This window comes from Apteryx rowi, unplaced genomic scaffold (genome assembly GCF_003343035.1).
Source record: "Apteryx rowi isolate R43461 unplaced genomic scaffold, aptRow1 scaffold_597, whole genome shotgun sequence".
NCBI classification, from domain to species: Eukaryota; Metazoa; Chordata; class Aves; order Apterygiformes; family Apterygidae; genus Apteryx; species Apteryx rowi.
Window position 1 is genome coordinate 162,569 of NW_020450868.1, and position 15,293 is coordinate 177,861.

General features: G+C 49.3%; 1 protein-coding gene across 1 annotated transcript in view; it reads right to left on the minus strand.

The window, feature by feature from the left end:
- Positions 1 to 12,199, minus strand: part of ZMAT4 (zinc finger matrin-type 4) — a 49,076-nt gene extending 36,877 nt beyond the window's left edge. Inside the window, exon 1 of the mRNA XM_026082912.1 lies at positions 12,098 to 12,199. Coding sequence (XP_025938697.1) covers positions 12,098 to 12,199 — 102 coding nt within the window. The remainder of the gene's footprint in view (positions 1 to 12,097) is intronic.
- Positions 12,200 to 15,293: the final 3,094 nt, after the last annotated feature.

Genomic DNA, 15,293 nt, shown 5'->3' on the forward strand with positions numbered 1-15,293 from the left:
TTTTTTTTTTTTTTAAGATGAAAAGACAAGATGTTAGCAGTAATCATTTTTAGTGTTCTTTTCTGTGGCACTCAGCTGTGCAATAAACGATGTCCAAATGTCAGCATTAAAAGTCAGCAAAGCTCCAGCCCTCTATAAAACACCTCTCACCTTTATTTATGCATTTGTTTGGATTTATGAATGCTAAGGAATAGCTTATGTTCAGCATAGTTTAAAACTACATGGATGAAGTGCAACCTTCTTATCCTACAGTTATAAGAGCAAGAGCTTAAAAGCTTCCCTGTCCTTTGCAAGTCTGTAGTAARCATCTCATTCCCGCCGAGGGAGTGGAGGTAGCACAGCCTATTTGTCAGCCCATTTTATCTCTGGTATTTTCTACATTTACATGTGTATTTATCATCCTAACACCAAGGCAAGAGCGAAGTGATTATTCTTAGTGTGCTGCTTGCAAACAGCCCTGCTGGTTATCTTTTCCCCTCCACAAAGCAACTTGAAATTTGCAGCTCTGACGTGCGAGAAAGGGTAAGTGCTAAAAGAGGTGGCGATGGAGCCACAGTTGGCAATTCTGCTGCTGCAACACGCCCAGCAAGGGACTTTGCACACTGCCGGCTCAGACCCAGCTAGATGATCCAGTTCAGAAGATTTGCATGCTTTAATGAGTTTTGGAGAATACGACGACATAAGGATGTCCGAGAATAGCAACAAGAGGTAAGAAATGGTGATAAATACTGCATAAACACGCTCTGCCCCCACCGTGCTGCAGGATCCTTGAGTCAATCCTGAACGCAAAGGTTCACCAGGAGATTCCTGCAAACTACCTCGTAACCGGCACTGGTTTTGCTAACTAATCACGTGTTAACAACTGGCATCCAAATTCGTGCAGATACATGAGAAAGAAGGGCCAGAAGAACCACCGCGTACAGGAATCAGAACATTGGGATGAAGTGGGATCCGGGCTCATACAGCTTCCATTTTGATGTGTCTCATAGCATGTACAAGCTTTAGGAAAGACAAAACTTCAACACACCTGTAAAGCTGCAGTCCGGGACGAGAACCCTGCCTTTGAAGATATCTGCTTATTCATCAGTAGTCACCAGAGTTATCTTTGGGTGAACTAAGAGAGTAGGTCAGTGCCTGTAACTATTTCTTTCGTAGCTTTACAAAGTGGTATGCCAAAAGCATTCTCACCTAAACTCTCTGTGGTTAGTGTCTGGACACAACTCCGTTAGAAGGAAAAAAGGAAAAAGTCTAGCTTAATACCATACACTTTAAAAACAACCATCTCTATATGAGGAAAGGCTTAGCAAGAGCCAGCCTGCACACAGCAACTGCAGGCTTCTGCACTGTGAGCTCACGCGCTATTGCACGAAGGTTCATCAATAAAAGTAAATAAACAGATCATTTCTATCTACATCAAATCTACATTAACGCAGCGGACGGTGGCAGAGGCAGAAGAGCCCTGACAATTCAGCCTAAAACACAAAAGGGCAAAGCAGAGCCGCACTGTGCTGCGAACCTTGGCTCTCTGGCGCTGGCCGCACACCGAGCTCCCAGTCTCGCCGGGGAATTGTGGCCGGGAGCACGGGTCAGCAACCGCGGCAGGAGCTGAAAAATGCAACGCTCCCAGAAAAGCCTGACGGCTGTGGCTTCACTTAGCATGCAATAAACTCTCACTTAGAAACCCGCTGGTTGGATTTTAATCCCTTTAGTGTGCACTGCGCTGATTTTTTGTATTCYGGCAGTTTGTTAATTAAATTGCCACGAAACATGCAGTCATATGATTACATCAATTTTATTATCTGCATTGGCCCAGCTCGTAATCTCGTCAAAGCCATAAAGTTATTTTGGCGTGATTCATTTCTCTAAGCCTCGTGCAGAATACCTATTGCATTGCCCTCCCGAAATCRCTTATTGGAGCCCCTTTCCCGCGGTGGGCAGCAGAGCGGTCTGGGGGCTCCGGCTCCCGTGCACGGTGCCGCCTGGAACCTCCTCCCCTTCCCAGGTCCATCAGGCATCAGCAGTGGCGATGCAGAGAGCGCGGCCAGCTCCTTTCGAGCACTTGGTTGCAAATTACTAGACCTGCTGACTCCAAAAAAAAACAAACCAAACAAACAACCCCCCCCCAAGTTTCATAATCACCGTTTAACAAACTTCCAAATTTCTACTGGAATAGGAACCATTTATTCATCATCCTGTGATATAACAACATCCTCTGCCTTTTTTTAGATAGAGGACAGGCGTATTTTCAGAAAACGCCTTGTTTTTTTGCCTCTTCTGCCCACACAGCAAGCAAACACTATTGTCAAGATCCCTGTTGTTCGTCACAGAGACAAAATCCCTTCTGTTATCCCAGACGCTGCTGGGTGCCAATGTCCTTTTTCTCCCTTTGAAATTTTTGCAAAGCCTCATTTATAATTTATGTTCATTTCTGTTCACTTCCCCTTTTTCCTCCGTGAGTTAATTTTTTAAAAAGTGTCTACTCATGCTTGTGACTTTCTGGGCACCTAGATACGTGTTTGCAATTCCCAATTTCACACAACTGAGTTTTCACCATCATGAAGCTAGCTCCTTTAAAGCAACAGGTTGGCATATTATTGCTTTAGATATTATTTTGCTTACACATAAAGGCAATTAACTGATGATCTATTCACTTAAGCAACCACTGGTTCATGTCATTTTTTTCTAAAAATGCAATGGTTTCCTCCCTGCTTGTCAAGCTGAAGCTAGTGCAGGTTTCCCTCRCACCGGGAGCACCGTCACCCATCCAAGCCGTCCCTGCTGGGTGCGTTTGTGACCAGGAGCGTTTCACCGACCCTGGCAGCTTCTCCCGAATCCCAACCGCTGCAATTTTGAAAAAACAAGACTTCAGGCGCTCTGAGCGAAAAAAACAGCAGTGACCCGCTGCACCCAGCATCAACGGCTTGCGAGGGATAAAAGAAGCTGGGTTTCTGCCACTCAGCTCAGCAGTCGTGCAAGGTCAAAACAGCCAGTCAAAGCCTGACAAGTTTAATCAAAATCAACATTGTTATTGCCACAGTCACCTTCAAAAGAGGAAAAACCTCGCCCCCTAGAATCGCCTTTCTAGCACGAACTCGAAGCCGTTCCTGTGGCCATGTGAAAACGCGTTTCCTCCAGGAGAGCTCAGAAACGCCTGGCAGAGGAAGCACTTTCCCTTCYACCTGCTCCGCTGCCTTTGGAATACCGATCCTGCAGCGGAGCCGGAGAGGCTCACGCAGGTAACTCGGGAGACCCTCGGAGGAAAGAGCCTCTAAGCTGCACTTGTCCAAGGGAAAAGGAAGCGCTGCCTTGGGGTTTCGTCCCTTGCTGCAGTGCCGCCGTGCAGCCGAGCCGGCGCGCTGCGCTGGCACCCGGAGCCGCGGAGAAGGGGCATCGGGCTCCCAGAAACCTGCGGTTCTTCCTTACTTATGGGATTTCTTCCGCACCTGGAATACCATCCCTCCGGACCAAACCCCGCTCTCGGGCAGCTCCCGACTCGAACGGGGTCCGGGCTCAGCTCTGCCGGCTCCCCCAGGATGCAGAAATCCCAGACACCAGGGCACGAATTCCCTGCCTCGGGAATCGCAATTTCTACCCTGTGATCTTTAGCATTACCGTTTCCTACATCGATTCTGACCGTAGTCAAAGCATCTCCTGTGCTAGGCACCACAGTGTGTCCCGCAGAGCAGAAACCCGCTCGCGCGCTCCAGTCCTGCCCAAGCGGAGCCGCGTCAGCAGCGGAGTTCAGCGCCTTGGCTGGTGCCGACTGCCGCTTCCAGGAAGGGGGACGCGTTTCGGGCTCCCGCCAGCGCCTCCCGGGCTCTGCTTCTCTCCGGCACGTGCTGGAAGCCCCTTGGCCRTGACGCACGGACGCCCAAGGTCTGCGTTAACTTCGCTATTAGCGCAGACGCCCCAATCCCGACACCAAGCGGGAGGCGACAGAAGAGTTAACGCAGACTAAGGTCTCCGCTTCGCGAGGCTGGCGCGGCACGGCGCGGCGGGGGAAAGCTCTGCGCGCTCTCGTCCCATCCTCCCGCATCGCAAACACATCGCTTTCCAGCACGTCAGCGCAACGCCTTTCGGAGAACCTGCTCTGCCCCGGTGCACCGCGCGTGGGCGAGTTTTGTCACAACACACGCAAACAGCTAAAGACTCTTCTTTCAAACACCTGCAACCCAAGTCCAAACAACTTGTGAGCTTAAAACATTAAATAACAGCRAGGCTGAGCACGGGGGCAGGAGGGGGCCGCAGGGGCAGACGTCCCCCGGGGCGCAAGGCTCCGTGCAAGCCTGGCTGCTTCCATCCCGGGAGCCGCGTAGACTTACCGCGACATCCCTCAGGGCTCTCCATTACTGCTAACCTCAGGGTCTCCTCCGCGGTGCGTTTTACTACTCTTCTAAAAACACCCTTTTGAACCTAAGCTATTTTCAGTCAGAAATGTGGCTTTGCATGCAGGGAGCCTTGGGACAGAGTTGAATAAGAGGACCTTATCTGCACTGCTGCTGCTGCTATTCAGCAATAGATTTTGGCACTGGGAGTACATTAAAAATAATGCTTAGCCATTAATGTTGACAACAGTGTGGTAACATGGAGCCTTGTAAAGTACCAGTTTAATCTAACTTAGTTTTCTGAAGCACACAGCGATCCAGTAGCTAACGCTACGCTGGTGAGCGTACACATGCAGAAAATGGAAGGGGCATTGCAACAACCTCATCGTAAAACATCGGCATCCACGTGCATCTTCTGTATATGATGTGTAGCCACATTCACCTCAAATTTTACCTCCTCTCGTTATACAGCACTACAYGAAATGGGTGCCGAAGTAGTTTGCAGAAGGCCTATACGTGTGCATACAAAAACCAGAACAGCACCTACATCATCTTTGCAACAGCACCACAAAAACCTCTCCGTAGCCTGAATTTTTCTTCTGCAGCGGCAGAACAGGCAGAGAAAACCAGCGCTAGCAGACATTCGTATTCCCCTCGATAACACGCAGCTAATGCCAGCAGACACCTTGGCAAACCACACGAGAGCCCTCTTCAGCCCTCGCTGCCAGTGCGTCCTCCGCGCACCTCCCGAGCGGGCGACGCTTCGTCCTCACTGCACAAAGCCCCAAGGGCTGCGGCGGCGCAGAGGCGGGAGCCGAGCTCCGGCCCGGGGGCCATGAACAGCCAGCGCGGCGGCGCCAGCGAGACCTGCCCAGCCCCTGCTGACCACCCGTGGAGGGCTACGGCTGGGGATGCCGAGGGAAAACCCACCACCGGAGAGCGGGAAGCGAGGCACGCTCRGGGGCTCTTTCTGCCAACGGACTGGAAGCCAAAGAACTAGGAAAACGGGCAGGAAAAAAAAAAAAAAAAAAGAGAGGTTTTGCGGGTGCATTGCAGCCCCTCTTAGTCTACAGCACCTCAGCTGGGGAGCTTGCACCAAACACGGAATATTCGAGCTCTTTTCGCACACAGCGTTTATTTTGTTAAATGGAGTTTGTGCTCTTCCACCGCATTAGTACTTCAGATACAGGATTGCCTTTCYGAGCACGCACATCCCAGTCCTTAAGGTGCTCGCGTGCCAACGATAAACAACATTCATCGTTCCTCCAGACRAGAGTGTTTTATGCAGAGTTTCCTGGAGGAGGACAGCCCGACCGGAGCAGATTAGCTGGAGCACCACTCGAGCCACATGCACAACAGTATTGATGAGGCGGTCGATGCTGCTCGCAGGCACCGCGCGTCTGCGACAGGGTGGGAAATCCCAGGGAGCACTCGCTTCCCGCCGGCCGCGCCAAAGGGCCCCGCACTTCAGCTGCTCTCCTTAGTTTGCTCAGCACTGGAATTTTAATAAACTTTGCCTCCCCCCCCGCCGCCTCTCAGACATCAGAGCAAGCATCYGAGTGTCATTCCTGCTCTTTGCAAGGTGAGCCAATAACAGCATATTCGCACTACGCCTTCCTGGGCTTCTCTTCCTACAAACCTGGCATATTCCTTCATTTTAAATGAAAAAGTAAAGTATTGTCTGAACACCTGAAGCAATAAAGATTACAATGAAGGAAAGTGTTATAGCAGCTTTAGGAGCAAATGTGGTGATGAATATGCAGCTCAATGTGGAATCTGAAGGCAACTCTGCATATTTGGTAATTTTCCTGCAGGATTTTCAAGGAGAAACTTGAAAATAAATGGTAACATCTTTCTAATGGCTGTGAACACTTCTGTACAGAGATGAGGATGCAGAGCTTACTAAGACAGCTGATCATTCTAATTTACAGAGCAATGCACCAAAGGGACTGCTACAGCCCTCTCTCAGAGACAGAGCTGGAAGGAAATGTTAAATTATGGGTGATCTAGACAGTATCCAGCAATAAAGAGGCTTACCACTCCAGGGAAAGGTAAGATGCAGAAATGCAGAAAAGGAGAAACCCATCTCTGGAGCACAGATTTCCAATGCAATTGCATCAAGGAAACTACAAGAGATGATGAGATTTTTTTAGCCCACTGAACCAGAAGCCAATGCTGAAAGCCTTTCCAGTGCTACCAGCTCCCCGGGGCTTTGGCAGGGTCAAAACGCACGTGGAAGTATATCAGAGCCCACCATGACTGCAGCTTGCACTGCCTGAATATCTTGTGGAAAGGCATCCTAACAGCAACGCTTTGTTGATAAAAGTCATAGGAGCCCAACACGAGATAGGGTTGCTACAGCACAGATCTGCTCTGAGTCCCAGCCGTCTCACAGGCTCCCCCATCTCCTCTCGCCAGGACGCAGACTCTGGGTCACTGGCTTCTGTTTTTCTTCCCCAAAGATATCATTAAAAGAAAAAAAAGAAAAAAGAAAAATCAATCCCCTTATTTCAAAGTTGTGCTTTAACGACACACACTGTGCTGTGCAATCAAAGCTGGAGCAGAAAGGTCGCTCGCTGCAGGAGGCTGCCTGGCTCCACGGCCGGCGCGGAAGATGCCCGTGGAGGCGCCCCAGAGCCCGCAGGCACCGGCCGCTCTTCGACGACGCAGGCACAGTCCTACCCAGGGGCCCATCTGCCGCGCTCGCTCGGGAGGCACCAGGCAGCGTGTCCCCCACGCCAGCGAGGCTCGAAATACCGGAGAGCCCGCTGCGGATTCGCCTCCAGGCTTCGGCCACCAGGGACCTGCCTGCTGCAGCCAGCACGTGCCCGGAGCGCGCTGCATCGCTCCACGTCCTCCTTCGTGACTCTTATCGGATCAGTCATCCCATTTTGCTTTGTTTCTCCCATGGGGAGGAAGAAGGGCGAGCCGATGAACATGGGGACGTGCAGGGACACCCGGCACCTCCCGGCAGCGTGGCCTGCTGCTGCCTTGCAGGGATGTTCTCGGGCATCCAGGTTTGGATGCTTTTTTCCAACAGCAGAAATGGGAAGAGAGTTTTCTGATACTACAGGGGGCAAATCACGATATTAACTTCCTTTAAGAATTAAAATATTCAGGTGCCTGATCTTTTGGGCGTTGACGGCAGACAGCAAGATCCCTCTCTTCTCCTGCTTCGCGCGGCATGGAAGGTAACCGGCACCTTCACAGCAGCCACCCGCGATGCTCAGCGCCRCGGCACCCGGAGAGCTGCTCACGGCGTTTTCTCATCGGGCAGCCGCAACTTCATTACGAGTCAATAACGCAAGGCCAGCTCCTCCAAACAGCTCTCCCCGAAAGTGAACCCTGGATTAAATAGCGGTACTTGGCCGCTTCACGAAGAGGGAAAGGTTTTATGGATTTTATCATGGAGGAGAGCAGAAGTTCAACAGAAATATCAGACAATAGCATAGACAAGAGAGTTACGCAAAACGCATAAAATAAGAACAGTATTTTGCTGTATGTCAAGTTCAAAGCCAAAATAGGCTGCAAATACTCTGATTCTTTTGTCATTTTTCCACTACACTTGCCCTTGGAAATAATGCTGCTTAATATTGCGCGACTGACATCAAATTATTTTTTATTCCTGGCAAAGTAGCGCAGAAGAAGAGAAGAGTTATTGGTTGATGATTTGGAGAGGGAGATGAGAGAGTTATGGGATGTGACTATTTCTGTTTGGCAAGATAAAAACATCCCCCTTTCATACGCCATTTCCCTTTATTTTAATACAGGGAAACATCTTATTTTGCATTCACAGAGGAGCCAATATTTCAGGGCCTGGCAGAAAGGCTGCAGCTCTTACTCAGCGGTGCCAGAGAGGCAAGTCACTGTTCCCTTTCCCTCCGATCTGCAGCTCGGCCAGGGCTCGGGCGCTGCTGACCTGAACAACCCGGGCGCCCCGCGAGTGGCGGTGCTGTCCCTGCACCTCTGCCCCGGGAACGCATGGGACCCTATCGCGGCCCCCGGGCGGCCGTAGCCCGAGGGCTCTCCTCGCCCAGCCCAGTTTGCCAAGGAGGCAGATGCTGCATTAGCCCGAACCTGCAGGTTGGCACCTCTGCCCGGCAGTCGCTGCCCCCAGCGCAGAAACGCATGCAATCCACCGCAAAGCAGCCTCGTCAGGCCAGCTGCACCTGCAAGCCCTGCCACGAAGGGAAGGGCATTCACACACCGCTCAGGAGCTGGGACTTTTGGATCCCCGCAGTCTTTTGCGGGTGTCTTTACTCATAGCTGGGGTCACACTTCCAAAACCACTCCACAGATACTTGCTCCAAGCGTATACATCAGTGTGTTTTAATGCACCGCTCAACTTCCCCCCACCCCAACACTTGCACTGTTCAGCGGCACTGCCAGAGCACCCAAAAATCCCAGCAGCAACCAGGGCCTCATTTTCGCAAGGATGCACAAAAACCGAGGTCCACCAGTGCCCAAGGTCAGCCAGACTCGTACCCAACTGATCCCTGATGTCTCCCCTCGGCTGATTCCAGAAAACCAAAGAGAAGTGAACTTTCAGAAACCCAGGCTGGATTAAGGCTGTGCGCATCTGAGCCATTCAGCTGAAGACACGCAGTTTCCATGCAGTTCTCCAAACGCCTCAGCGAGCACACTTCTTGCGCCTTCTGAGCTGGGTGGAAATACTGAACTATGCTGATATAAGGCGCACGCACAACACTATGGAATTTGCCTTTTGAAGTGTTTCAGTTCTCCCCATAAAGTTTCAAGCAAATTCAAAATAAAGTTTTCCTCCAAAACCCACATTTCAGTACATAAGTCATTTACATTTCACTTTTACTTGACACATATATTACCACTGATTTTCTCCAAGTCAAAAAGCTGAAACAAAGGAGCTTTAGAAAATCAGGTGAAAATAGCCTTGCAGAAAGTTTAGTCATCTTAAGTTGATATTTTCCCTGTGAAAAAAAGTCAGTTTCAACCATAGAATGCTTTTTAATAGGGAAAAAAAGTGTGAGAAAATTATGACCAGCTACTTTTTAATTAGGAAGAAACAGTGAATTTTACATTCATGCTATTAACTACTTGGCTTGCAGCAAAGGCTGGAAGTCTCTGGGAGGATGGAGCTATAGTACTTTTGACACAACAGTTTTGTAAAAACAGTCCTGTTGTGAATCCTGATGTTATAAAAGTGAATACTTGCACCACAAACTTAATTTATTCATCCGGCCAGGGAATAGAAACACCTTATGACTCAAGCATCTAACAGAAAGAATAGCCTTCTCAGTTCTTGTCGCAGGTACTCAGAGCAAACTGCTTATGAAACAGGGTCAGAGCAAGAATTATTTGCAGAAATCACTCTCCAACAATTTTCAAAGATTAATGGGGGGGGTGGAAATCACATACTGCTTGTCCAATGTCTGCATAGAAAAAGAGGCTAAGTTCACCTAATAAATGATTCACTACAAATTATTTGCTCAGGTCTCTTGAAGCCACATCCAACTCCTTGGAAAAGAGACTAGAGCATTGCGGAAAGATTTTCTATTCACATTTGCAGTCGAAGCACGTCAATTCTTTGGAACCGCTCCTGCAAGGTTCAATGCTACACTGAGCTGTAGGCAGTCCAGAAGCGACGTGCATCAACAGTCTCGGTGAAGAATATCCAGATCTGCCCAAGCCCCAGAGAGATCTACTCATGGAAACAYGCGCGTTGCACCAGCACCACCTTCCTCATGAAACCTTAGGGCAGGTTTTCACAACTTTTCTCTCATTGCATCTCCAGCTCCCCCCGGGCCGGGATGCCACAAGCATTTAGGCTGCGCTCCGGAGGGGCAACTAGAACAACTGCTCCAAGAATCGCGCCTTGGTACCGGCAGCAGAGGCTGCTGCAGATGCATGGCCAGAGCGCGGCATAGCCGCAGAGCAGAGGCATCTCCCACCTCTTGGGCCCATCAGGAGAGAGTCCAGGCTGGGCCTGAGCAAGCCCGTTCCCTGGGACCGACAGGCTCGCTTGCTTTGTCCCTTTGGGTTTCTGAGGCTCTGCTCTGCGTTATGCAACCCAGCAGGCAAGGTTATATAATGGCATTATTGTGCCGAACGTCAACAACATCTACTGGGATTTCACAGGGGATGACAAATGAGCACAACACCTCACACCAGAAATACACAACAGAAAATGTGTTGTTTTCCACATTTCCAAAACATCTGCTATGAATTAGCGATTCAGCTCATACCTACAATTACAAACACAGAAGAAAAGCGGTTGGCTGTGCACCCCATTGCTCACAGGTAGCTGCTCCTGTTTCTGCAACACGGCTTCTTTGGCCTACTGCAGGCCAAAATTTGGCATCCTCATCACACGTTATCAAGATCTGGAAGGTGTCCCTAAAGCTGCAGCCTTAGCCTTCACAGCAGCTGCTAGGGATCTCTGCTGCACACTTGAAGGCAGCCAGAGGAGCATTTACAGGGAATGTCTGCTTTGGCAAACTCCTTAGGGCATGTAAAGTGCCTTATAAGTATTACTGCTGTCAGTATTTATTAACACAACACAGCATTCCTCGATACTGCACACTGATTAAGATTCTTGTGCCAGTGTGGCCAGTGGAGACATACAATTACCTACCCTGTATACCCATTGAAAACATTCAAATCTGGGCAAAAGTTTGGGGAAACGTCATTTTCAAGGTCTTTTAGCATAGAATCTGTTTTTGTTGAAATGCTGCAGAAATTGATGGCTTTAGTGCATTCAAAAGCAGGGGCAGAATTTGACTAGCCACATAGCCCCCACGAATGCAGAAATCCCTCGTCCCCAAGCTCTCCACATGCATCATCTCTTTCTCCTAGAGCCCTCCAGGAAAGGCTGGGCCCATATCGCATGTCCTCCCTGCACGTGGCCACGGAGAGCGCAGCCGGGGTCACCAGGAGAGGACGGTCCTGCGGTCCCCAAGTAATCCACACCACGCAAAGGATGGTTGCCTGCTCTCTAACGCTTTGCCAGCAACAACCACCACAGGAAGCAAATCGTCACCCTCTTCTCCATGTGAACATGAATGGGAAAATTCACATTCTCATTCCTGGCTAACACCGGGACAGCCCCACCTTGATGATCATTTATGCCATTCTGCTGCAGAGCCCAACACCGCRTTTCCCACACATGCAAAGAGCGTGTGTCAAGATAAGGACTGTACGGTGTTTTTCCTTTCTCAGAGGATTACACAGCAGCATATCCTTCAGTAATTTCCTCCCCCTTTTAATAGGAATTTATTTAATTTTGTTTTGAAGATATGCAGTGCTGTTAATTGCTGTTCTAACATGTCTCTAATGATATATCCTTTCTAATTGTTTATTGCTTGCCTACTTCTTAAGTGCTTAAATACATTCACAAATACTAATCTACTCTCTGCACAATCAGTGATTCCTACTCAGCAAAGCATAGTGCAGCACATTTAATATTAAAACTTGAGTTCATTTTGCCGAACTCTTAATTGATCTCCTTGCTAACTACATTTCTTTGAAAACTAGCTTGGAATTGTGTTCAAACTGAAGCCCGTCTTTGCAAATTTAAACAGGAAGAAAACGCAGCAGGCAATGTTGCAGTGACATCATTTGCAGAATAAAATGCCACCAATAAAAATATTCTTTTGAACTTTGACTTTCCAGAGAGGAACTCTGGATGCCGGCGTAGCTACTCGCCGGGAGCACAGTAGCTGATGCCGCCCTGGGAGACGCGGAGCCGAGGACGGAGCAGCTGCAGAGCACAGCGTAAATAGCGCAGAGCGTCCTACCTCGTAATGCGCCACGCGCTGCGACTCCGATATCAGCTGAGCGCTGCACACTTTGCAGTAGCTTTCAGTGAACAACTCCTGGTCAATGTCGGATGATTTCATCTGTCCGCAGCAACGCAAAGAAAAGAGACAACAACAAAGAGTTAGTTACAAAACACTGGTAAAATAGGGTAGCTGTGTTTGATGAGGATCCCTAAAGACACAAGGGCGAGGCAATACCCGAGCTGAACGGTTCTTACCACCGCAAGCAAACGAGACCAGCTTCGTTAAGGCGCAAACGCAAAACACTGGCAGTCCCCACTGCACCCCACRTGTGCACCTCAGGCACGAAACACCAGCTTTCTGAAACGACTCGGAGCTGCGGAGACTTACACAGAGCCGCCCTACGCCGACCTGGCAAGCCTTCCCGCCCCCGTCTCGGGGCGGCGGGCGCCACGACACACGGGCAGGAGCAGGAGCACCCGCGGGCGCAGGAGGCAGCCGCCACCGTCCTGCTGCATCCCGCTGCATCCCGCGTGCCCCGCTGCATCCCACGCGCCTGCAGGACCAGGTGCCCCGACCTCGCCAGCGCCCGCGGGCACGGACGCTGCAGACCCTCGTGCAGCTGAATAGCCATATTTCACATGTGAATTACGGCTGTAAATGGCTGTTCTCTGTTACCTCTCATATCTAGAAACACCACTCACACGACCAGCTATACCTTATACTGCTCCTGGCTCGAAACACAGTTAACCATTTGTTCTACAATAAGAAAGAGCTGATAAGGAGTTTACTATAAAACATGAACATCATTATAACCTGGAGGAAGGTGTTTTAGAGCTGGAAAGGTGCTCCATTTCTCAACTTAGACATGGAAGGAAATTGCTTGGGTGATTTACTGGGCTTTGCAGTTCCCTAACAGCTGTTCAAGTATTTCTGTGTTCCCTACAACTTTCAATAAGGACACTCGCAGAAAAACAGCTTGATGAGTGATCTCATTCATAGGAGACCTTAAATCCTCCTTCACACCTTCCTCATTGATGCCCAGCTTTGCTTGCATAAACTCTGAACTGATAGCCGAAACGCACATCAGCAGAGCCGAGATTTGTAAGAGACCAAACGCAGAGAGAGCCAAAAAACACCAGAGGTAGCGTCATAGGCAGGGTATTAAAAAATAAATAAATAAAATAAAAGTCTTTGCAATTCAAGAGGGAAAGAGAAGCTGATGCCTCCTGAGAACTGCCAAGATTAAGTCTTTATTAATTCGCAGTCATAACAAACCCCGGCACAGTGAAGACTGATGATACAGACTGTATATCATTAATTTCATTGATTGGAAGGAAAAATAACATGGAAATAAACAAGTTAGGAGATACCATTAGAAGAAAAACGATYGTGCGGAGCAAGCCCTGGTGGTTGCTGTGTTCTGCAGCAAAGACCCGGGCAGCTTTTCTGCCGCCTCGGGGCACAGGGACGCGCTAAACCTGCCAGACACTGGCCTGGCCGCGGGCAGCCGGGTTCCCGCAGAAGCCGGCTCGCAGAGCCGGGCTTTGGGCGCGCGTCTGCCTTCCACCCTCGCCAGAGCCACCGAGCCGCGGGGTCGGCTGCCCCGAGCCCCCAGCTGCGCTGCCGCCTCAAGAGGGGCAAGGTCCCTGCACATTTCATAAAAACAAGCAGCTGAGCAGACACCAGCGGCTCTCACCATGGAGAGACAGACTAGCCTCCCCCAGCCTCCCTCCAGAAAAAGGCTTTTTCTGGTGTTCATGCTCTATCAGACAAAAGACAAACATCAGAGTTGCTCTGCTGGTTCCGTTTCTGCAAAGATGCTTGCTTGTTTTCTTTTGCTATCTGCCTAGATTTAATCTTCATTTACTCTGTCTAGAAAAATGCTGCATTGAGAAACTTTCCCAGACACCAAAAGACCCTTTTAAGAGTACAAGAAATGTTGCAAAATTGTCTCAAAGACAAGATAAAATAAAAAAAACCCCTCACTTAAATACAACAGATTGAAACATAGCAAAGCAAAGAATCTCATTAAATCTTAATCCAGCAACCAGGGCAGAGGCAGGTAATACTGCCTTCATTTGCATGCAGTCCGCAATGCTCACAGTATAAACTCTCACTGCAAAAATCAGAGTAAACCAAAAGCTACTCAGTATCAGCTTATCCCTTCAAGCCCTGAAAACACATATCAAGTCTGTTCTGCCTCTAACATACATGCATATGAATAGGGTTTTCTGCCCCCCTTTTGCAGCAGTGGGGGCTAAACAGGCTTATCCAACAACAGCATTTAAGGTCTTGTCTTTAAGCAGTGGCTTCTGGTGTAGATATAAGATTTGTTAGCCTCAATACTGCCAGTTAGGTTTTACACACTGTTGTTACTACACGAGGATATAATGCATCTCAACAGGTGAATACAGTTATTATGCCAACAATGTGAACGCTGCACAGGGAGCTCTGCAGAATGACTCACGTACAACTATTCAACTTACCTAATAAAGACCCTCTGCAATGGCATACCCTGAAGCAATGCATCAAGGGCACAGATACAGGCTGCACGTGACAGAAGCCTTCCCCACATGGTATCTTTGGAGGTAAATTTGAGTACCATTGGATCCCACTGGCTGTACAAGCCAACAGAAAAAAGGACTTTGATTAATAATAAATTGTTACCAGAAAGCCAAGGAGAATTTAAAGACCTACCATTTGTCTTCTTCAGTCAGAGAACCCGAATTCCACCCCTGCTCTGCTCAGGGTGGCCAAGGACCCTTTGCTAACATTGCTTGGAAACTCTTCCAAGCACAGACCCAAGCAGTGCTCACGCTTGCACTGACTCAGCTCTGACTCGGGAAGCACGCAGCCCTCCCCCAAAACGCCAACACCTGCAGGACCCTGAACCTCCCAGGTGGGCTCCCTCCACCTGCTGACTCAGTCCCTCCTCATCCAGCCTACAAGATGAAATGACCTTTAGCTGAAGGTGATTCAGTTGCGACATTTCAGTCGGTGCTAAAAGTTAGAGGGGACTTGGGCTGAAAGACGTCTCCCTTACTGATAGTCACAGCTGACTGTTTGTATGATGCTGGATAGAGCTAGAAGTAAAGAATTATCACCCATGAGAAAAAGCACATGCACAGCTACAGCTGAGCCAAACCCAGCCCCCTTGTTCCCTACATACCAGCAAAACCACATCTTAAACAGCATCAATTTTGTCACAAAT